This window comes from Apaloderma vittatum, unplaced genomic scaffold (genome assembly GCF_000703405.1).
Source record: "Apaloderma vittatum isolate BGI_N311 unplaced genomic scaffold, ASM70340v1 scaffold7663, whole genome shotgun sequence".
In the NCBI taxonomy this organism is placed as follows: domain Eukaryota; kingdom Metazoa; phylum Chordata; class Aves; order Trogoniformes; family Trogonidae; genus Apaloderma; species Apaloderma vittatum.
In genome coordinates this window covers 1-23,736 of record NW_009707435.1, presented here as the reverse complement: position 1 = coordinate 23,736, position 23,736 = coordinate 1, and the positions used below count along the sequence as shown (strand labels likewise).

Here is a 23,736-nt window from a genome sequence, read left to right as displayed (position 1 = left end):
TGCCATCCCAAACCCTGCAGCAGACTCTTTGGCTACAAAATGGTCTTGTTCCACCACGGAGACATCACTAAACCACACTTTTTCTGGTCTGTGAACCATGCTTTTTCTAACTCCATTTGTTCCAGTAATAACTGGTTCTATTACACTTCAGAACATGCAGCCACACTGTTATGTGCACATGGATTTGCTTGTATTTCTTGGATATTTTAAAGACAAGGAGCATTTATGCTCCATGTAAACATAAGGAAAAACTTTTTCACTGTGAGGGTGACAGAGCACCGGAACAGGCTGCCCAGAGAGGTTGTAAAGTCTCCTTCAAAACCTGCCTGGACATGTTCTCGTGTGACCTGCTCTAGGTGATCCTGCTCTGGCAGGGAGGTTGGACTAGATGATCTCTAGAGGTCTCTTCCAACCCCTGACATTCTGTGATTCTGTGAAAAGATGACATTTTTTACTACGGACTTAAGCATACTGCTCTAGTAAACTGAGGTTTCTAATTCATCCTCCCTATTCTTTCCCACGACCATTGTCCTACGACCTGTCCAGTCCCAGGCCTCTTGCCCAAACCCCAATCTACTTGTTTCTCCTCCTCTAACTTCATCCCTTTATCTAGCCCATTCCTACTACCTGTTGACATTAACACTACCACCCCCCTGGGTCTTCAAGGTATCTCTGCCCAAAGTCTCTACCTCCTTGCCCAGACAAGCTGCTTTTCCCCTCAGCCTGCTGTCCTACCCCATTCCCTTCTACCACCGATTTCCTTTTCTAGTTGTTTCCCAGCCTGTCCCTACAGACCTTTCACAACGTTCTCTCCCAGCTGTAGCATTCCCTCAGAGGGGAACGTTTTCACATTTCTCAAGCCCGCAACAGCTACTAGTGCTGTGCTGGTGGCAGCAGAGTTGAGCACCTTTCTCTTCTGCCCAAAAAGGCCTCCTTATCTGGGTGCCTGTGGCAGGGAAATCCCATTTAGCTGAGGAATTGTATTATGCTCACCGTAGGTAAACTCGGCTCGTTTTCAGCTGCTAAAAGATGTTTTCACATCCCGCCCACCAAGCTTTAAAACAGACGGTTTACCAAATTTGGTTATCTAAGAGAGCAAAAGGTATATCCTTGTTAAAAACCCAGTGCAAGCTTTTCTGAAGTATAATTAGGCAGAAAAGTGCTAGAGGAAAAAAAAATCATCTTAACATGAGCAGAAAACAGTGCAGCTCTACCCATCCATTTCTTAGACAGCTCTGAGCAGCTTTGTTGACCTTTTCCAGAACAATCCTCCATCAGCCACACGCCAATGCTAGGAACAGTCACCCTCAGCAGGTCAGCATGGGTAAAAGCTAAACAGGTAGAAAAAGCTCTTGGTGGAAACACAAGGTAGCTCTCATAGTAAATGTGCTGTCACTGTGACTTAAAATAAATGTGCAGACATTCGTGGGCTTCACAAATGCCCTAGAATGGGGAAAAGAAAATCTTCCTTGCTCCCAGTTTAGATGTTAATGGACTAGATGATCTTTCAAGGTCCCTTCCAGTCCCTAACATTCTGTGACTAATTTCTCTACATGCAGGTTACCCAGCCCCACGCTCTGATTCGTGTATCAACCTTGTTATTTATTGCTATTTCACAAAACAACTGAACGTATCCCAGAGCTCCCCACTGCCAGCAAGGGTTAGCCCCGCTCTCCCCACCGTCACTCTTGTGACAGTCCTGGATCATCCAGGAATGAGAAGCACTACTTTATGTCACTAAGTCAGCAGAAAACAGACCCAGAAAAAAAACCAGTTTCTTTCTACCTTACTGAACTGATTTCGCTCATAAGGCAAGTCGTACAAGTACCAAAATCAGCATGAGGAAGCAGAAAAAGTGGAGTTTTTCCCACTTTACAGCACCATTGCACAGGTACTTGCTGAGCTCAGATTTTACCCCCACTGTTTGCTCTTTGAAATTCCAGGTATTATTCCATCTTTATTACTGGAAAATTGGAAGCATCCTGTGGCATGAAAGATGCATTATGCCCCCTGCAGCACAGATCTTCAGAAATGTCTTTCTAAAGCAGCAGGATTCCACTGGTATCACTACAACATCTACGAGCTGGTAAATATTGCCAAGGCAGAGCATAAGCATCTCTGCAAAGCTGAGTATCCTCTACATTGCAATTTATTTCCTTATGATCCAGCAAACTCTGTCACTCTTTTCCAAGCTACCTACTTCAGCAGAACTGAAAGGATTTTTATCAGGGAGCACATTTTGCCTCTTGTCATCCCTAGACATAGTTATTGCTGAGGAGTCCTACTTTTGGACAAAATGATTTGGACCACCTTTCCATTACCCTTCTGCTTACTGGCATCTACCATCTGTTACTGTACCCCAAGGAGACTCCAGGATGGGCTCAAGTTACTCGACAAGAACCTCTTTACTCACTTCTGCTTCTCCGCCTTGTATTGCTGCGTGCAGTCATCAAAAAGCTTTTGGTTCATCTCCATGAACAACTTCAGTGCATTGTAGATCAATCCATGGATTGTCCTGCAAAAGAATGAGGAAAGGAGAACAAGTCATAGTGGCATCCTCCAGGTTCTCAGCCCTGAGTTAGCACCAGCAGCACAGACAAGAGCTAACAGCAGCAGCAACTCATCCACTGCAGCAATGTGACAAAAGATTTTCATGCAGTCCCAGTTCTTCCCATGGGAATACCCCCTTCACAAGCATAGCAGAAGAAACACAAGACCACTGGGACAAGTCTGCTCTACTGTGGTTAACGACTGCAAAAATATGCATTCACACATTTAACTCTTGTTATAAACTGGAATGGAAGGATGCCAGGGACCTGTTCAGGGCTGTTCTCAACGGGGCTTTGTCTAGACTAGCTTTAGTGCCTCCTTGTACAACAACTTTTTTGGGCTGCCCAGTATTCAGTCGTGAGCTTTGACATTGAGCTGCCCAAAATGCAGATGTGTGGCAGCCCTGTAGAGATGAGAACCAGCACAGAGAATACCACAGAAGAAAAAATTACTTCATGTCACCAATTTTTGAATAGGTTGCACTGCATCTGAGGTGTCTCTGGGACAAGGACTGACTCGGGGAATAAAAACAAGTATTGAACCTATCTCTGAAATACCTGACGCAGAGGCAAAAGATGACTCAGTAGACTGAGCTCTGTGCCTCGCCAGCTCTACAGATGGAATAAGGAAGAGAGCTACAGCCCGGCCGGACTTTGCAGGCTGTCTGACAAAGTGTTGGAGCAGACAAGCTACAGGAAGGAAGAGCAGAATCTGAGGTACTCAAGCTGCCCTGACAGGATGTGGCTACTGCTAAAACAAAGACAAGGAGAAGAAGAAAACACCTTCAGGATTTCTTCTGCCACACCACTGGGAAGGAGACAGGAAGAAAAGAAAGAAACAGCAGAATCACGAACCTTGACTCGTACAAGGAAACAGAAACAGTGAAGGGTTTCAGACAAGAATATAAAGTCCTCTTCTGAACTCTGGTCTGGAGGGGCAGCAACACCGAGTGAGAGTGCGCCTGTGTGCATCTGCCTGCACACGCACACGTGCCTGTGTGCACACACACCACCCCCATGTGTACACGCATGTACGTGCCCGTCTGCACATGCACGTGCCTGCTGGTGCACGTGTGCGTGAATCTGAGTGTTTGTGTGTGTTCATGTCTGTGTCTACCCCAGATTTTAGGGCACCCATGACTGGTGGCTCAAGTTCATGCTTCCCCATACAATGAAGAGAAGGAAGCGGTCAAGCAACAGACCAGTGGGGAGCTCTCTGCACATAAGTTCCACCTCACAACCCTGTGTTTGCTACCACAGTACACTCCTAAGCCCTGGACTTGCCCAGCCTCCCTAGAATTAATTATTTTGCTTTTTTCCACTCTACAGAATAGGGGAAGATTACTTTTTTTTTTTTAGTGGTCTTGTGATTTTTGCTGAAAGATTTTAAGATCTTGGCTGTGGACTGAGTATTTTTAACTAACTCATTAAAAAGAAGTGAGTTATACAACTTGAATTGACCAGGTAAGGAACCAACTGAAGAAGCAGTTGGAAGAAAGAAAGTTGATGGGAGAATCATAAAACAGACTAGTACTGAGGAATCAAAGAGAGCAGTAATTTGACATGGGACACCTGCCCAGTTAGTTCTGCTTTCTCTGTTCTTCCCGTACTCAAGGAGTCAGGCACCGCAGTAGCCACAGTCTCTGGTCAGGAAGAGCATATGGGTGATCACTGGTTAACAAGCAGCCAGGATCTGTCTGGAAAATCTACCGCACACCTCGGAGAGACTGGCAGCATTAGTGACATGCAGGTATCAAACTCTGGGCAGACTCAGTGGCCCCAAGGCAGGTCACTGCAGGCACCTGACCCCTTGCAGAAGAAGGCCACTGTGGTCTGCTGTGGCACTTTTCCATGCTGATACTAACAACCCCTCTGGCTCAGCACCTCATGTCGCCAAGCGCCACGCGTCATTGCACTGTAGCAGCATGCCCCAAGATCGCTAGTAGGTCAAGCGATCCTGCATGCACAGCAAGTGCCAGGGCATGTGAAAAGACCTACTTGTTCCAGTGACTCTTGGAGTTCTTGTAGAGCGCTGGAAACATGATCGGGAGAATTTTGGCTGCGTTATCGCTGATCAGGCTCATGATATATTCGTTGTTCCAATAGTACAGTGCTCGCTCTGCCACCTGCAGTGGGAGAGAAAGCCATCCTTGGAAAGGCTCCTTGAGTAATACCTGTGGTGCACAGGGAAACTGTGCTTGCCACCACCCAGATGAGGAGCAAACACTTCCCCAGAGCGCAGGCAGCAGGGCTGACTTTTGCCAGCTTCTACAAGGCCATTCAACCCTGCTGCCTAGCTTTCCTTCCCTTCGCATGTGCCAGACACTCCTCACTTTCCTGGGGAAACCCTCACGTCCTTGACTAGGCAAGCCTACCATTGACATACTGATGACTCCAACACCCTTTACCCAACACCTGAGGACAGCAATGTCACCCACTCCAGGTACCATCTCAGACTAGCTGCAAGACTCCTTCAGAACTCCATTCCTCCCTGGCCTTCCCCACAACAAAGACTCTCTGGGCTTTGGAGCATGCTTCAGTCACCAGTCCCACAATTCATCCCTCTGATTTAGTAAGGGTGAAAATATGGAAAATCTCGGGGCAGCCATCCTGCTCTAACAAGACCAACAAGTCTAACAAGTTTCCACATAGCGACAGATTCAACCACAATTCTTCATATTTAACCACAGATCTGGGCAATGCAGATCACCAGGCTAAATTCCTGCATTTAGTGCTAGCTTGAGAATGGCTTAAAAAACTAGGATGAGAGACAGCCAGTCTCAGTTTTGTATTTTTGGAAGATGGAGAACTCACTATATTCCCTTAACATACTGTTCCACGTGAGTAAATAAAGTGAAACTCAACTTGTGCTCACTCAGGTAGCTTTGGTTTCCAGCTACTGGATCTTGTTAAGCCTTTGTCTGCTAGATTAACACCCAATCCAGTAGGAAGAAAATCTCCCCTACCAAGGTGTTCAGACTTACGAAGTGAGTTCCTACTCTTTTCTCTCAGACACGCCACAGACACAGAGACTGTTCAGCCTGACTGTATGGGACACGTCAGGGGTTAATTTTCTTAGGCTGTAAAGTGTTTTCACATCCCCCAGGTTTTTCAGTCTTGTTTTTCAAAGAGTTGGCAGCAGATGAGGGCTGCTATCAAGTACAGGATGCCTCTCCTCCAGCCTTTACCCTACTTTACTGAAGCTGCTCAGTTTGCTGTGGTAGCTCCTTCCACACTCAAAGGTCATGTTAGCCCTTTGGTTCCCATCACCACACCAGCAATCCATGTCCAGCTGGTTTCCATCAGGCTCCCCTAGTCCTTTCCAGGAAACGGTGATCTTTTACATACGCATGTGACCTAGACTGACCTCATTTTTGGCTTGTAAACACATGACTTTGTAGCTCTCTGTACCAAAAGACAGACTGAAGCCAGTCTGCCTCTTGCTCTGGGAGAGGACTATGTCACTATTTAACACCCCACCCATACCTGGGTCAGCCACGTGCTTCACCAGTAAGCCATCTTATTCCTGGGCACTCTTCATGGAAACCTAAACCAGTGAGCCAAGAACACCTGCTAGGAGCTACCAGCAGGTCCTACCACCCTGGACATTTTAAACCTTAAGACTACCAGCCAGAGAGATTATTTTTGCCTGGTACTACAGCCATCTTCCGCTCAGTGAGAATGAGGAGGCAGCAGACTCCAGCACTTTTTCAGTATACCTCACTCTCACCTACACCAGAACAATACAAAGCACCTTCCCCGCACACTGTCTCTTTGGCTGGCCTCCCTCCAGCGTTGCAGCCAGCCTGGTTTTACTGCGACAGGGTGACACTGGACGGATCTCCTCTATGTCTGCTAGCCAAAAGAGCAGGTGGTGGAGCACCTCCGCTCCCACTTGCTGGAATACTTGGTGCTGAATGGCACAGCACAGCAGGAGAGGCTCCACCAATTCATTCTGTTTTCTCTTTGGCAGAGCTTGCTCTGTGGTTATGGTGAGGATTCTTGCTGCCTCCCACCACATGTCACCCCAATACTCACCCTGGTCACACCTCCATAGGCCACTGATCCACAAAGACAAGCCCAAAAGCTGTGGTGTCACCCTCACATGCCAAGCGGGTTACAAGCCAGTGCCCTATCCCCTCCCTGAGCTGCAACCCACCTGAAAGTGTGGGCTGGAGACACACTTGGCCAACTGCCTGAACAAGGGCTCCATAACTTTCACAAATTCAGATGGCTCAATCACATCCAGGATCTCCTCCAGCTCATTTAAGAACATCACCTCCTTGGGACTGTGAGTTTTCGGCCAGAACTTCAGCAAGCCCACAATCACCTGAGTGGGGAGGGTAACAGAGACAGCGTTAGAGACTGAAAGTTAACACCAGCTCTGAAATAAATTTTTAAGGGTCTGCTCACAACAGCAGAGGGGAGGAAGTAACCAAAGTGACTTTCTCAGAAAGTCAGGTGAGGTATCATGGAACAGAGAAGAGAAAAGCCCAAACTCCGCCAAGTTACACGCAAGACAGCAGCACTTTTCAGGCTGCTATGATTCTGTACTACAAACACAAAGCTTAGAACCACGTTTTTCCGCAAACACAGCTTAACACGGAAGGCTCAAACCAGAGCGGGCGGTGGCTGGCAAATGATGCAGGGCAACCATGGAAGATCAAGTATTAAAACTGGAAATGCTGTGGAGAAGGTCACTGAGGAATCATTACTCAATACACCACAGAGCTTGAACTCTGAGAAGCGCCCAATAAATTATGCAGTGGGTAGGTTTGGGACGAGGAAAAGGAATCACACAAAAGTAATCGGATTATGCAGTTCATTCTTGAAAGACTTTGTGAAGGCTCAGGCTCCAGAATGGAGCAGACAAGTTTATGGAGGTCACACTTAGTGGTGATAATTAAATATGACGTCGCAGATGCAACTTCTGGCTGAGTAAACTACTGCTTACAAGATACTGGAAGAATATACTAGAGAAGGGGTTATATTCCACTTTTGTTTTATTTTTTTTAAACATTGCTTCCTTCCTTATCCATCTGCTTCTAGACACAGATGCAAGATCCTGCAGATCTTCACTCTGTTGGGGTCACTGGTACAGCATTTACAGAAATGCTGACTCCGGGGACATGAGATTTGCACACAACTGGCGGTGGGACTTGCTCTCTCAAACTCTGTGTACTTCAGTAACCTGATCCTGAAGCCAGCACTCTGGAGGAAGTTCACAGCCATGAAGGGACAGTAGTGAGCAACACAGCAGCAGGATTAGAAACATCTGAGCATTATTTTTCCACCAAATCAAGGCCTGAGGAGCCAAGAGTTTGGTATCCTTGGTGTTTGTCATTACTCAGGTCTGCCTCTTCTGCAAGTTAGCTTCAGTAACTCAGATGTAATTTCTCCTACAGCTAAGGCGGTGCAAGGTGTGCCAAGTCTGTCTTTGGTATTACTGAGCACATCTGAGGCCCTGCTCACCTGGCAGTCACTCAGACTGCTGTTAACGCAAGAGCTACCATGTCAAGCCTTGCTGAGCAAGCTTCTGGGAGGCCCACTCCAAGTGAGTGTGGACCTAGTGAGTGATCTGCCCTCCTTCCAGCACTGGTGGCAAAACCTCCTGGTGCATTCAGAGCCTTGCTGATGCACAAGCCCTGTAATTCTGCAAGACTTCAAAAATCCCCGTCATCTCAGGAGTCCACTCAAAACCTTCACTAGCAGGGTGCTTCAATAGGACAAGACCTGTGGCAAAACAGCCTTGGCATGTCTGGTTGAGACCCAACGCAACACCCACTGAAGGTAATGAAATTGGGTCATCTCACTGCTCTCCCCAAGGACCAGACGAGACCTGGGTCTCTAATCCAGGGGTAACTGACCCATTACCTGGGAAGCAGTATCAACCTCTGCAGCTTTACAATTTGAGTAAGCTGCAAAAATGAATCCTGGAAATATTGACAGATTTCTCTTTCTCTCTTCTCCCTCCAGTAAGTGCTTTGGCAGGAGGCTGTCAGGCTGGATGTCAGCCACAGGAAGTACTTGGCATGATCAGGAAGCTACTTTATGCAGTTTGTTTCAGAGCAGGCTTTTGGGAACACAGGAAATGGAAGACCCACACTTAAAGGAACAGCTTGGGAGGTCTGCTTCAGTCAGAGCTGAGGAGCCAGAAAGCTGACAACAGCTGACCAGCTTCCACCGAGCGCAGTCAGGCTCACCATGAGCACACGCATTTCAGCCAGAGAACAGAACGACCTCAGCTAGCATTACTCATAAAAATGCTTCACTTTCTGGTGCTCCCTGCTACAGTGCCACAAGCATGCGTTCTTTGGCCATCTGCTGTTTTGAGGCTGTGAAGCTCAACTCTGTAGAAGACATTTCCTGGCCTGCAGTGGGTGGAGAAACACTTTTCTCCTGCTTGCACCCTGTGCCAAGCCAGCATACAGCCTGGTTAATGCTGCAGGTCTATGCAGCCAGTGACTGGAATATGTCAGGTCCCCATCTACCCTGCTCATACATTTTAGAACTTGCCGTTTCCCAGTGCTACATCCTGAAGGCAAATGCATCTACAACGTGACTTGATACTACAGAGGTAGCAAACTGATGCTACAGCAGAAGTTTTCACCAAGGAACAGTGGCTTACTTAAGCAGACCTATGTCTCAGGTTTCTAACCTCACCCTCGCGGTTTTTCAGCCAACTCTGTAGTCTGGAGTGAACTCTCACTATTTCAGGGCACCCACAAGCTCATATTGGTTCCATCAGATATTGGATGGGCTTGTGTTTTATCTCTGCAGCATCTGTCACTAGCTGAAAGCTTTGCCCTGAAGGGACAGCTTGGTATAGCATTCCTTCTGCTCCACTAAGATCTGAAGCACAAAGGAAGACTATCGCTCAGGTTCCTGAACCTTTCAGGAGGGAATGCTAAAGGCTGGCACATGAGCATCACCTCCTCCTCTGCCTACAGGGTACCAGGCAAACCCAGAAAACAATCCAGCAGAATCCCAGCCTCTTTAACCTTTTTTCACCTTTGCTGTAAGGGAGCTGTGAAGCTTTTTAGGACTTGACTGACACACCGAGGTTAAGCAAGGTTACTCACTGGCTCCGTCAAGCTGCTGTCTTTCTCCAAGAACTGTACAACACAGTACGCCAACTGCAGGAAAAAAAACATGGCAAGATTAGAGGTTCCTCAAGTGTACCTGGGAATAAAGTGCCATCACCACCCTAGGCGGGAAGTCACATTATGCCTTCTGCAGTGTGTGTAGTGAGCAGACAGTTGCAGGTCCAAATGCATCCAGTTCTTCTGACAGCAAGTGCAGGCTCTAAGACCAAACAGGCAGGGCCTGAGCTCAGGATATTTGCGCAGCATAAAATATAAAACTTAAGCCACCTAGAGCAGTGTGCAGCTAATATATTCAAATGCACGCACAGCTGCACACATGCAGAGGAACAAACCTATCATGAAGCCCTGCCCCATAAAAACAAGGCTGGGAGAGCAGACATCACTGCTCAGTACCTGTACCTTTTCACTTCATAGTCTGAGTCTTGATCTTCTCTACTTTTCTATTATGTATTCTGAAGTGTAAGAAATCCATCTCTATACCAGCTTAGAAGCCCAGCACACGGATTTATCTGTATATCTCAGCAGTGACTAACAGCTGACACACCACACGTGCAGGCTGATGACTGCAGCTCAGAATTTTACCTCTCTGCTTTCAGCAGGGCCCCAATATTTCACAAACTTCCAGCACAGAAAGTCAAAGCGGGTCACAGCACTAAGGCAGCAGAAAACAGCAGGCTATCCTTCTATCAGCCAATAGCAAAAAGCACACACGTATACTTACGGGCCCAGGCACTACAAGGCTGGGACAAACCACCACAGTAAGGGACTAGTTACAGAGCCCAAAACATCTCACAGCGAGAACTCTGCACCACATAGTAATGCAGCCCGGTTAATAGCTATAAATGAGCCTTAACAATGGCTTTTGCAAGAATCGCTCTGTGCCCTGGGAACTTGAAGTACTTCTCACCTGCGGGTGGTACACACTGAGAGACTTCACCTTGTGCAATGGTAACAAGACTCTGATGAGGAACATCTTGTGCTCTTCCTTCAGAGGCAAAGCAAACCCATTGATGATGCTGAGAAGAAATAAGAATCTCATTAACATCTTTAGCATCTCTCACCTCAAAAGAAACTGTGGCTTGCCCTAGCTCTCATTAGTCACTTGAGAAAGTACCCACCAGAAGAAGTGTGGTGGCTGCGGCCCAAACTGCCTACCATGCACATCAACAGTTTTCCCTCAGCAAGCACTGCAGGGAAACACCTCTGATGGGACCTGGGCTCTTCTGTGCCCTGTGCCAGACTGAGCTCACACAATTAAGCAGAACCTCTGGGGAAGGCCAGCACAGAGGCAGCCCAGTCCTCGAGGTCTGTACTTTACAGCACAGGAGGATGGCGGCATAAGAAAGGGCTGCAAACAGGAAGGCAGTTGAAGGCATGGAGAAGGCTTCCCACTGCTGAGGCTTCTTAGGGCTGTGAGGAACTCTTGTGTTTTACCCAAGAGTCTGCCGAGGCAAGGCAGCAAGTGTGACTGGGCTCACACTCAAAAGAACAGGAGATAAACCTGGGGAGGAAAATGCTACCACTGCCTTTATTGGCAGGATGGCGAGTACTTTCACTGTGTGCTTCATCAGACTGAGATCCTCTGGAAGAAGTGGCTCCTGCAAAAACTGCTGAAGGCACTGCCAGTTCAGGTAGCACACGGGACTGGAAGGCCTCACTCACTATGGGCCCTCTGAGACTTCCAAAAATGCCCTTACCTTCCTAGGATCTCCAGTAGCTCTGCAATCCCATTGTGGTGCTCTGTTTCATAGATGAACCTACAGAGAAGAGTAAGAGGTCAATGCCAAACACTAGATACAGTTTGATAAGCAAAAGGAAGGAAAAACACTGGAGATGGGGAGTGTCCTAGCAAATAACAGAACTCCAACATGACAGGGTAAGGTGTAAGAAACAGAAGCAAATAAATTCGTGGTCCCCAGATCATCTAAAGCTTACAGGCCCCAATATTTGCTATGTGTGCTGAAGAGAGCACTATCGCATCCTCACTGCTCATAAACACAGGTGAATGCTATCCCTACCAAAGTAATGTGACATAACTAAGTCACCTGGCTAATCACAGTCTGGATCAGAAAGAATCACAGCCTAGTGCCCCAGATTTATCTCAGTGGATTGTGCCACTCACTCTCTAGGCCAGTGGCACCAAGAAACATCTCACCTGTAAAATATGTTGTTGATCTGCCGCCTCACATATGCTCGCAGACCCAGGAACTTCCCATAGATCCTGTGCAGAATAGTCTTTAGGAAGTCTCGTTCTCTCGGGTCTTCACTGTCAAAGAGATCTAGCAGCTGTGGAGAGAGAAATTCAGTCAGTGTCTGCATATTGCCTCTCTGGACAAAGCTACCAGCAACACTGGGCACCACTCCTGAGCAATAAAATTGGTTCTTTCAGTTGAGTAATGCCTTCAGCTCCCTGGACACGGTAGTCACCTCCCTGAAACACGCAGACTCCTTGTCACAGACTGGAAGCACCAGCACTTCTTTCATCTTTGGAAGCACGGTGATGGCCTGCACCCTCTACAAAGCTGCACATCCCCATATTTCCCCTGCAAGGCCCCCACCTGTACAGTAAGTGGTAAATTCCAGGGACTACAGTTTGCACACACTCTTGCCCTGCACAGAGAATTCTGGCTGCTCTTTCAAGACTATAGAAAGGAAAAAAGAAAATCAACATCAACAGCCTTGCTGACAACGCTGGACTGTTTGCATAACACCCTGACCAAAAATCTGCTGCATGTCCTTTACAAAGGTGGCACACAGTGCCAGACGCAACGATTACTTACAGATAGTACAAACTTCTGGTCAATATATTTCTTGGCTACATTTGGTTGAAAGTCAGGAGATTCCAAGAACCGGAGGAAGAACTCATACACCAGCTATGGGGAGAAAAGGAAAGATCACTTAGAAATTCCTCTCGTCCTCTCACTAGTGTTTACTTCAGATTTTAAATGTTTTCCTTCAGATTTTAAATGTTTTCCTTCTCTTTAAGGATTCAGGGAAAGGCTGGGAAGCCTGAATGGGAGCACAGAGAACACAGGAACCTGTTGCACCACACAGTCAGATCAACTCAGCTGCCCTTGCTCTAATGGGCAGGGGGCTGGTGGCACATAACTGCCTGAGGCTCCATGAGATCTCATCACCTCAGGTGCCACCAAGGACAACAGTCACCTACTCAGACAAATACACTAGGCCTGGGAAACTCTTCTCCTCCCTTCAGCTCACATCTCTACAGAGAACAGAAACCTTCAGAGGAGATGGCAAAGGCTCAGGCTTCATTGGAAGCTCTTCAGACACACCAACGAAGAACAGAATAGCAGAGAAATGAAACAGATCCCAGGAAAATACGTTGTGTCCTCCGCCTCCCGGGGATGGACTCCAGATTGGTTTGGCCCTGCTAAGCCATGTGAGCTGCATGCTGTGTCCCACTTGGGCAATAAAGGGCAGCTTGCTCTAAAGAGGCTGTCAGCACTGAAACGACAACTTCTGGTACTGCTCTCCTCCTGAAGAGACGAGTCCACTCCAGGGCTGACGCTGCCTAGCACTTCTGAGGGGCCACCAGGCTTAGCAAGAGTGCTGCACCTCAAAGGCCTGTGAAGCAGCTCTGGAGGTGAAGCAGATATGGGGCCACCCATCCACAGGCAGGGCCTGGCTGCCAAGGACTGCGGTACAGAAAAAAATGACCAAAAACCTCAGCCCACACTTGCCACAAACCTATGCTGTCTGCTGCTGACGTAACTCTGAGAAACAAATGCTTGCTAACACTCACAGCACTCTGGTGCTGAGGACACACCACTCTATTGACACTCACATCCCTATGTCAACTGCAGCAGTGAGAAGTGATTAACCACTGCTGCAGAACTGCACCTTATCTCCTCTCTGCATTTTCTGCTTCACTCTGCAGTGCCTGGCTCTTGCATTTGTTTGCTTGACAACACCTTCCTGTGCAAGTGCCTGGGGAGACTCCCATAATCTTAACTCCTGGCTTCCACTGCTGAGCTCTGCTGCGCCATTCTCACTGTTGCTTTCATAACCTTTTACAGATAGTTTGTCTTAAAGTCTATTTCCCAGGACACAGACCCTAATGAAAAGATCCTTAGTCCCCTTCTCCTTTTCCTCCTCTCCAGTTCCCAGTCTTTAACGGTCAAATGTTTGCTTCCAGTTAGTGCAACTGAATTACATCCAGCATGCAGGAAATATATGTTAGCAGGTGCCAGCTCAGGCTTTACTTTGGCACCAAGCAGTCCTCTTCCTCCTTGTACCTCCCAGGGAGCTGGGGAAGGGGAGGAGCACTGAAGCAGACAGAGGTGCTGTCCCCAATTCTAGAATCATAGAATCTTTAAGGTTGAAAGAGACTTTTAAGATTATCAAGTCCAACTGTCAACCCAACACCTCCATGACCACTAAACCATGTCCCACAGGGCGATGTCTACACATTTTTTGAACACCTCCAGGGATAGTGACTCCATCACTTCCCCGGGCAGCCTGTTCCAATGCCTCACCACTCTTTCAGTAAAGAAATGTTCCCTAATATCCAATTTAAACCTCCTCTGGTGCAACTTGAGCCCGTTTCCTCTTGTCCTTTCGTTTGTTACTTGGAAGATGAGACCAATCTCCACCTTACTACAAGCTCCTTTCAGGCAGTTTTAAGAGAGCAATGATGTCTCCTCTCAGCCTCCTTTTCTCCAGGCTAAACAATCCCAGTTCCCTCAGTTGTTCCTTGCAAGTCTTATTCTCCAGACCTTTCACCAGCTTTGTTGCCCTGCTCTGCACCTTAAACCCAGAGGATGAGGGCTCTTTTGCCTTCAGGAGGGTTGTTAACACTGCTTCTTACATAGGCAATATGGCTCACTCCCGGTAAAGTGTTCCCTCCCAGCCTACCTCAGTGCCACGTGGAACTACAGCCATCTGCAGGTGAATGCTGCACACAGCCTGTTTCCAGAACATCCATCCCTGATGCCTGCATCACCTACAAGCCACCATCAGCCCATGAGCGGCAGGCCTGGTCTCTCCTTAGCCCCACACCAGCGACCCTCGCAGGCTGGGCTGGCAGGCTCCAGCACTACACGGCCTCTCAACTCCCTGGTGATAAATTGACCAGCTCTATAACCCCTCCCCAGCTCCTCCTCACCTGAAGGTGTGGCCAGGCAGCCTCTAATGTAGGCTCATCTTCCTCAGGGTCAAACTCTGCGCCTGTGGGATTGGATGATGGCGGAAGTGTCCTGAAGAGGTTCACTGAAAACTGAGGGGAGTGAAAAGGTGTATGAATGACAGCCCTGCACCTCCTGACGGTCCTCCCCGTAACAAATCCTTCACTGCAGAGCAACACACTGTGATTTGCCACAGGTGTGCCCACAAACAGTTCCCTCCTTTGAGGCTGCAGGGTCACAGCCTGCATATGAACTGCAGAAGAGCAGTCTGCCAGCGACAAGAGCTTCCACCTCTCCCTACACCAGGCACTATAACTTCCCCCACCACTTCTGGGTAGGACTGGGGTCACACTCTGACAAATCCCTATCACCCTCCTTGCCCCCACGCTTCTGAACAGTCCCTATTTCTTCAGCACACAAGCATGTACTGGCCCCATGCCCTACCATGATAACAGCTTCAGGATAGATGGCCTCAGTGACAACATCACGGTTGTGTGTAATGTATTCCACCATCTCATTGAGACCTGCTCGCTTCACCTCCTTGAACTTCAGGTCACTGAGGGGGTCAGAGATGAAGTCGAAAAGCACGCAGCACTGCCGCAGCTTCTGGATGAAAAGCTCTTCTCGTTCGTGTGGAGGAGCATCTGTCAGAGAAAGCGGGGACAGCTGTCTTTGGAGTTGCCTAAGGTATCAGCATGGTTTGCTCCCTGTCTTGCATTCCCTCTCCCTCATCACAATCCCCCTTGAGCTGGTGAGGGAAGAGGGAGAGGTAGTGTTATCCCTGCTATGGAGATCATAGAATCATTTAGGTTGGAAAAGACCTTTAAGATCATTTAGTCTAACTGTTAGCCTAGGAAAACCAGGTCCAGCACTAAACCATGTCCCTAAGGACCTTATCTACAGGTCTTTTAAAAACCTCCAGGGACGGTAACTCAACCACTTCTCTGGGCAGCCTATCCCAAAGTTCGGCAATGCCTTCAGTGAAAAAACTTTTCCCAATACCCAACTTAAGCCGCCCCTGGAGCAACTTGAGGCCATTTCCTCTCGTCCTGTCACTCGGTACATGGGAAAACAGACCAACCCTCACCTCACTACAACCTCCTTTCAGGTAGTTGTACAGATGGGACAGTGGAGGCTGAGGGACTGCAAGGGCTCTGGAGCAACTATGCTATAACATGATATCAAACATGGCATTGGCTTCTGCTCTGATAAGCATCAATCTCCCTCCAGTACAAAGTACACTGGAAAAGGAACTCACTTAACTAGCTCCCATCACAAAGCAGCGATACCCCACAGTCACAAAGGGAGCTGGTCAAAGCACACTGCAGCCTAACCCTTCTCCCAGAGAGTGGCCCATAAGAGAGGGGCCAAGGTGGCTCAGACGTGATATTAACAATGTTCTCCTTTTAATATGTTGCCACTTGAAACTACTCAGCGCTAAGGCCAGCCAGGCAAACTCAACTCCTGCTTGCAGAACGGCTGCTGAGCTTTCAGGCAGTCACCCTGCCAGAAAACACTGCCTGCTTCTGTGAGCAATGTCAGCAACGGGTCTGGATGACTGACTGCTGAAAATGCTTTCTCCTTGTCTGCACTTAAGTCATGTTTAATTGCACCATTATGTAGACTAACTGCTAATAGTGGGTAGTTGCCCTAAGGTGGACAAGTTCAATAGCACTACCATAATGTACAATGGAAACACAAGGAGGAGGAAGGCCTGGTCCCTGCCCAGGAACGGGTTGCTGTAAGAACCAAGAGCAGTCTGTATCAAAGCCTCTGCACTTCATGAGCTTCATACACAACCTCTTGAAGAATCTAAGGCAATCCTAAATACAATAAGCATGAGGGCTTAAATCAGTTCAAATGGGAAGCTAAGTACTGAAGTCTTTACCTTTAAGGGCTGGGAGCTTTTGCAGTTCCCGATTTTTGCTCAGATTGAAGCGAGAAGAGCTGTGCCGGCGCTCCTTCTTCACAATCTGGGGTCCTCCCGAGTACTTAATCTTATTCAGCGGGGTTGGTGGGGGAGCGCTGTTACTGGAGCGCTTATTTGAAGTTGTCTGCTGCTGCTCCTGTGGCGGCTGCTGCTGCTGTGGCTGCTGCTGAGGCTGCTGGGCCTGATGATGGAGAAGAGAGTGAAACAACTCGTAAGTTTTTACCTAAAAGCCTCACAAGCAATCAAATGCCACTAAAATCTTCTTGGACTGAAGAAACTGGCCACATTTTTCACTGTTGCGCTTGCGGTTCACCCACTCCTGCAGAGCTCTAGGCCCACTGGTTGCATTTGCAGCATACCTGCAAAATGAACATCAGTTTTACAAATATCTGCGAGGCATGACAAGGACACCAGAGCCTCTGGGCACAGCAGGTGCTAGGGATACAGAAAGTAAAACCACGTCTTGCAACAAGTTACACAAATTTGTTGACACAGAATAGCAGAAATAAGAACTTTTCGTGGTCCAAACAGAAATCTTCATGCGCCTCTGTCTCCAATTACAGCACTCAGTACAACACACAGCAAACAAATTTTGACAATTAGCTAGTTGCTTCCTTATCCTTCTGCAGGGAACCACGTGGGGAAAAGAAAAGCAACATGCAGTACAGAACAGATATGATGGCCCCAGAAAGGCAAGAGTGAAGACCACTGAAATCATTGCCGCATCCACAGACCAGGAGCCGTCAGCCTACAAACCACACAGGCCATAATGTCCCAACCATATGTCCCAAGTTGTGGGCTTTCTCAACCTGTCCTGGCTGCTCCCACCTTGTCCCAGCCTCACTGCTGCCTAGACTTCTCCTCTCGATTTGCTTTTTCCACATCAAATGTTTTGCCTGCACTTTGTTCCAGCAGACATCCTCTCTGCTTTGTCCTTGTCAAACAGCACTTACAGAGGGACACTTGTATTTTTAGCAGGCGGCCAGAAATTAAAGCCAGGATTTCCCCGGCTCGGCTCTGTTCTGAACCAGCTGAAGCTCTGCTGGTTCAAGTCCCACTTGGGACTTATTGGCTCAATAACTGACCTTTTAACAGCACATCAATCCAACTCATGGAAAACTTAATATGGAAGAAGGCAACATCTCTGCAGCAAGCCTAGAGCAAAGGGCTCTGCTGGGACAGTGCTCAGCCTACTCTGGCTCTGCTGCACAGGCCCAGCAATGCTCCCTTCCTCAGCTCTGCCACCTCCTTTCCACTGGCACATGAAGCCAAGGACCTGCAGGGTGAACCTCTTTAAGACATGACACAATGGATGTCGAGCAGGGGTGGGCGAAATCCTTGGATGTCTCCCTCCTCCTTTTGCCATAAACACCCAGCTGCCACACACAGCACAGGGACAAATGCACACCTCCCCGGAACACCAACCAGCAGGATTTTGAGAGAAAGCACCAGCCGCGCAGAAGTTCATCAGAGCTCTCCTTCAAACAAAACCTGGCCAGTCTCTTCCTGTGAGAAGCAGCTGAGCTGCAGCTTACCCTGCACAGTCCTCACCTTGAACTGAGTCCTGACAGTTTCCCAAGCGGTGCAGTACAGCATCACGGTGCAAGAGAAAGCGTTGCTGCACCCACAGCATATGGGGAGGCAGCAGGTCAGGAACAGGGAAAGCTCCCTACAGGTAGACACTGCTCTGCAGATTAGGATCTGGAGAGCAAGTGCAAAGAAGCCCTGTGAAAAATAGCACCCAACACGAACACCCAATTGTTTTGTCAAGCCATTACTTAGAACAAGAAACCAGAAATATCTTGGTTCAGATCTGGGACTGCCTGGTTCTATTTCAAGCTCAGCTCCGAGCCAAAGTGGGGGAGACAACAAGATCTGAACTCTCTTCAATTTGGATTTGATCTGATTCCTTTCACAGAGCAGCATTGTCCCATGATGAGAGCAGGGAGCAAGATGAGCTTGTGATGAAAACAGCTGTGCCTGCCAGACAAAGCAGGCCCACACTACAAATTGGAAGCAACTTATCCCCGAATAGTGATCTCTCCTCAGTTAAGTCAGGCTGAATCCTTGCTGGCAGCCTTCCAAGAGCGAGAAGTTCATTCCTCATCCTGAATATTTGGGTAGCGGGGCAGTGTGAGCCACTCAGATGTCCAGACATTTTTGGGAAGGTTAGCCCTCTACTCTGTATCATTCTCCTTCGACATGGAAGAAGGCCCAAACCTGGATGCTGAGCCACCGCAGAGAAAAGATGGTACAGAGAGAAACAAAAGGTGTGTCGGCAGCCTCACAGGTAACGCTGAGGGAAGCAGGACACATGGGTCCTCTGAATTGACAGCACATGCCTGTGCGTTCCCCACTCACCCCGAAATGCCACAGAAAAATGTTCTCAGTATGGTGTGGGTATCACATGCTAACAGGCTGCCACTGCACCACCTTGTCACCAGCTTCTACAGTCTTCAACAGCTGGCACGGAGAGAGACAAAACACAGCTTCAGGTTTAGCTACTAGTTATTTAAGAAACAGACATATGCAGGTAAAAAAAAATCACACAACCAAGTCTGCTCGAGAAAATCCAGTGATAGAGGAGGTAAGCTACAATCTTACGCTAAAGTGTTCAGAGAGTTTTAGGACGGATTGCTTCTGTATGGACTGTTTGGCATCAAGCTGAATACTTGCTTTCAAGAGGTGCTTCCTGTTGCAGGCCTCCTGTCCCTCTGCCTTCAACACCTCCTACCTCAGCCACATGAATCAGAAGAAGCTTGTTTTAAATTTCCTAACACTTCCTTCTCTGAAGCTTCCAGCCCTGAAAACACAGCAGACTGCTGAAACTGAAAGCTTTTTTCTTAACGCACAGGTATCAACCTCACGGATCGTTCCCCTGACACTGGCACCAGCTGAGCACCACCACATGGCTGCAGGCACACATCAACCTGATGGGGCTCAGTCCAGTCCTGACAGGCAGGGCTCACACCACCACGGCAAAGCCATCTGCTTGGGAGACACTGTTTGCCGGTGGCTGTTACACTCTGCACATGCTGAAGTGACTGTAGAACAGCACAAAGCTGTTCTCCGAAGTGCGGTGCGGCAGCCCCACCTTCCCCGCTGCGGTGGAGCGGCTGACCTATGCCAACAGGCTAGGCCAGCTCCGATTGCAACGGTGTTCGAACTACCCCAGGCACAGGTCTCTGGCTTCACAGCACTTTCTCGCCACTACCTCTCCTTGCTAGGAGCTTGCCCGCATAAGTCAACGAGTCCCAGGCCCTGGGCGAGCTCTGTGACATTTCTTTTCACCCCGAACTCCCAGAGACAGGAACTCTCTTCCCAAAGTCACCCTGAGCTGTGCCATCTTCTCCTCTGCGCTCCTACAAATGCATGACCTCACCTCTGCAGGCACTCCTACAGCAGCTGGGTGCATCGCCACGCCACTCCTAAAGCCCTTCTGCCTCACTGGTCCCTTGAGCACTCCCCCTCCCTGCTTGCTAAGCTTCTCAGCCTAGATCTGCTCTCAGCTCCTCCTCCTCAGATGACTCTTCCCTTCCCATCCCTCAAGTCAGTACCTGCTCTCTTTGTCTGCTGTTACACAGCTTTCCTATTAAAATCAAGCTCTCTGCCTCAGAAGTAACATCAACACACTGTAACGCCTGTCTGAATAATGAACCCCAGGTACTGCAGTAACAAGCCCCATGGAGATATCTGCAAAACACGTAATACAGTAGCTCAGTGAACAGAAGCACCCTCTCCCAGAGCTGCAAATCTCATCAGCAAGGCTCCAAGCTGCCCTTGAGGCTGCAGAGCAACTCCTCTCTCCTCTTTACTGCTGCTGCTAATCCCTGCTCCCACTTCCAGGTCATTAGCTCTCTTCCCCACCCAGCTGCCTCTCCCAGTCTTTCTGGCCAGGAGGAGTAACTCTTTCTCATCCTCTCATTCAATGCTGCTTTGGTCTCTGGCATTATTTCCTTTTTTCTCCATAAACAGCCACAGAGAAATTCTCTCCATTCATATCCCCATCATGTTGCAGAGGAAATGGACTTAACAAACGTTTCATTTCCCATTCCCTGCTCTCCTGTTTTCCTCCAATGCTCCTGTCTCTTCCTGAGTAAACTACCCCCCCTCAAAGCCAGGGGCTGGCACTTCATCCCAGATAGCTTCACCCTAAGATGGGCATCTTTCAGAGCACTGTGCTACCCCTGTACTTACGAGGGAACTCAAACACTTGCCTTCCCTCATGGGGATGTGTCTGCTTTTGAATGTATCTATCTGCCCTTCCAAATCAACTCCACTAAAAGCTCCTTTGCTGCAGTGAACTATGCTTAAGGGTTTCTGGACTGACTCCTACGCGCTTCATCTCCCTCGACAGAGATCCCCACCGGAGGTCCTTGACTGCTGTACTTGCTCAGATCTGTCAAACCAGAGCTCCTCTTCAACAAGCTTTACTCATTCCACCAGCCAGACAACTCGCCTGGAAAACAAGTCACAACTTTCTCGTACCAGGATAAATTAGGGCTGAGCCCTCCCCTGCTCCTCGGAGCATGATGTGAGACAGGAAAGCACATACTGGAAGAGGGCTGCCCAAATGCTGCTCTCCTGGTGCAAGCCCTTAAGCATCTCTTGAGATATGAAGAAAAAAGAAAATTCTCTTTGGTGCACACAACTTTCACCCTAGAAAAGGCAACCAACCGACCATAACTCCATGGAGGAATTTACAGGGCATAAAGCTCTTCACAACAGTGGCAGAAGCAACCAGGCCAGGCTCAGGCCATCAATCCCACCAGGCAATACCGCTCCTGGGGCTTCACGAGTAAAACCACCTCCTGCTTCTGCCACGAGGAAGGAGTCTTGCTCCCAGCACACGTTACCTAATTCCTCACAGTCCCCCAACATGAAAGTCAGAATACCTTTCTGTGCTTCCTGAAGAGCAGGAAAATCGCATTCAAACTGGCATACATTTCTTCTTAGCGAGCAAAGAGCTCTCTTCCATTCTGCAGCGGAGCAGTCTGGAGACAGGAAAGCACCAAGAGAGAACAATCTTCACGGCAAACTCAACGGGGAAAGGGTGAAGAGACCTGTGGCAAGGCTCACCGCAGAGGTGTCTCCTTTCTGCTCTGCTCTCTGTTCCTATGATCAAAGGAGACCCAGCCTTCCATCTTAAAGAAGGGCTGGATTTTGTCTGGAGTATGAGGAAGTGGCTGGGTATGTTTTGTGGGAGGGAAGCTTAGACGCATCACTTCTGACTTTCTTCTGCACCCAGGCACAACCAGACATTAAGTGCCATTTCAGGTCACAGAAGGAAGCTTGTAGCCTTCCCTACTCTTCCTTTCTTACTGCACCACTTGTAAGCAGGAGGGCAGTGCCACGGCTCGCTGCTGATTTGGATGGGGAGGTGGGAGAGCTCTGCTTTGATGGCAATCTCATATTGCAAGACCCAGGCTTTCCTTTCTCTTCCCACAGCTGTGAACTCAGCAGGCAAAGAATGCCAAATAAATAAAGGATAAGCCCGAACCCGCGACGTCAAGGCAGGAGTTCTCTCTCTTCCTCGGAGCCGGCAGGCAGCTCTCCCAGCAAGCTGTTTTCAGCTGTATGCACAAAATTAAATGGGCAGAGACCAAGACCGGGATGGGATATAAAAAGAGGATCTACAAAACTGCTACCACCTCCAAGGGCAACACACTCAGCTTCTGATTCCTTGCTGGCCAAGTGGCAGGTTAGGTGTGAGCACAGCTTGGACCATGAAACCAAGTGGCTAGTAGCAGGGATATTTTCTGAGGCTCTGAAACACAGATCTATGCTTTGAAGGAGACTCTAAAACAACCTTATTTTGACTATGACCATCCCAACAAACTACAGGTTTCTTCCTTGTCTTCATTAGCCTTACATGTCTCCTATTCCCAATCCTTCAAATTACAAGTGTTCCAGACAAGACTTGGGCACACAGGCTTCCATAGACATAGAAGTGGCACAGCTTGTTTGCCAAACTGCAGCATTAAAAATAATCAACCACACACACGCATGCCTGCTTCCGTGGACACGTGTACTGAACCAAGTCTCAAAATCCACCACTATGTAGTTCGAGTGCTGGACAAACTCGAGTCTATCAGAAAAGTTAGCAAATTTTTGCTAATTCTAAGCACACCTTATCACATTATCACATTCTGCTGAGTCCACTCTAACACATCTAGCTCGACAACATCAAAATTGAGAGTGAAAGAGACTCTGCACAGCTGGGGATGCAGACTGTGCCTTCTTGTGAGCAGCGCTGCACTCAGCAATGATGCTGTCACACCACAGGAGAACCAGTTAATCTCTGGAAGTGTGCCTCTATTGTTTCAGGTGTCCAATCCATTCATTCTCAATCTCATTCCTCCAGAAAACGCCTCAGAAGAACATGTTCCTTTTCAATCACTTCTCACTACTCTCTCACTCTGACACAAGGTGACAATGGAGTTTATTGCGCTTTGCTCTGATCAGAGCGAGGAAGCTGCTCGCGTCTGTCAGGCTTCCTCCTCCTGGATAACTGCGTCTCGTCCTTTTCTGCAGCCAACTTTTATCACCCTCTGCCCACCTCTGCAGCCAGCTTCGTGCTCTTTTTCCGGGGCTGGAGGGTACGAGACCGGTCTCGCCTCTTCCACTTGGGGCAACTTTCAATGGGGAACGAACTTCACTTCAGCCTTTGCTACCGTCTCCTCTGATTCCTTAAAATCTCAGTGACACACATTATCCTGCAGAGCAGGCTGAAGCAGCTAGCATGAGAGATGCCATTCCTCCTTGAAGTGGAGCTGCACACACACGATGCTGTATCCAAAGCAAAAGCCTTCCCGCTTCCGAATTCTCTGCCCCACCATCCTTCCCGCTACTGCTGCCACTGCTGGGCTTTGTGGTGCTTTTGGTCGACTTCGGAGACTCCTGAAACGATGAAAAACGCGTTAGGGAAAAATTTCACCTTGTGTGGGATTTCAGCCTCTCTCCGCAGAGTTCAGACCCTCCCCACCTCCGCCTCTGCAGCCAGCCCG

The 23,736-nt window shown here is 48.5% G+C and overlaps 1 protein-coding gene across 1 annotated transcript in view; it reads right to left on the bottom strand.

The window, feature by feature from the left end:
• Positions 1–23,578, bottom strand: part of PPP2R5D (protein phosphatase 2, regulatory subunit B', delta) — a 28,706-nt gene extending 5,128 nt beyond the window's left edge. The window contains exons 1-12 of the mRNA XM_009866190.1: positions 23,546–23,578; positions 16,757–16,910; positions 15,244–15,419; positions 14,781–14,891; positions 12,436–12,528; positions 11,811–11,941; positions 11,353–11,412; positions 10,563–10,671; positions 9,632–9,685; positions 6,709–6,879; positions 4,548–4,675; positions 2,414–2,515 (exon numbers count right to left, since the gene is read on the bottom strand). Coding sequence (XP_009864492.1) covers positions 2,414–2,515; positions 4,548–4,675; positions 6,709–6,879; positions 9,632–9,685; positions 10,563–10,671; positions 11,353–11,412; positions 11,811–11,941; positions 12,436–12,528; positions 14,781–14,891; positions 15,244–15,312 — 1,028 coding nt within the window. The 5' untranslated portion in view covers positions 15,313–15,419; positions 16,757–16,910; positions 23,546–23,578. The remainder of the gene's footprint in view (positions 1–2,413; positions 2,516–4,547; positions 4,676–6,708; positions 6,880–9,631; positions 9,686–10,562; positions 10,672–11,352; positions 11,413–11,810; positions 11,942–12,435; positions 12,529–14,780; positions 14,892–15,243; positions 15,420–16,756; positions 16,911–23,545) is intronic.
• Between the last annotated feature and the right edge of the window lie 158 nt (positions 23,579–23,736).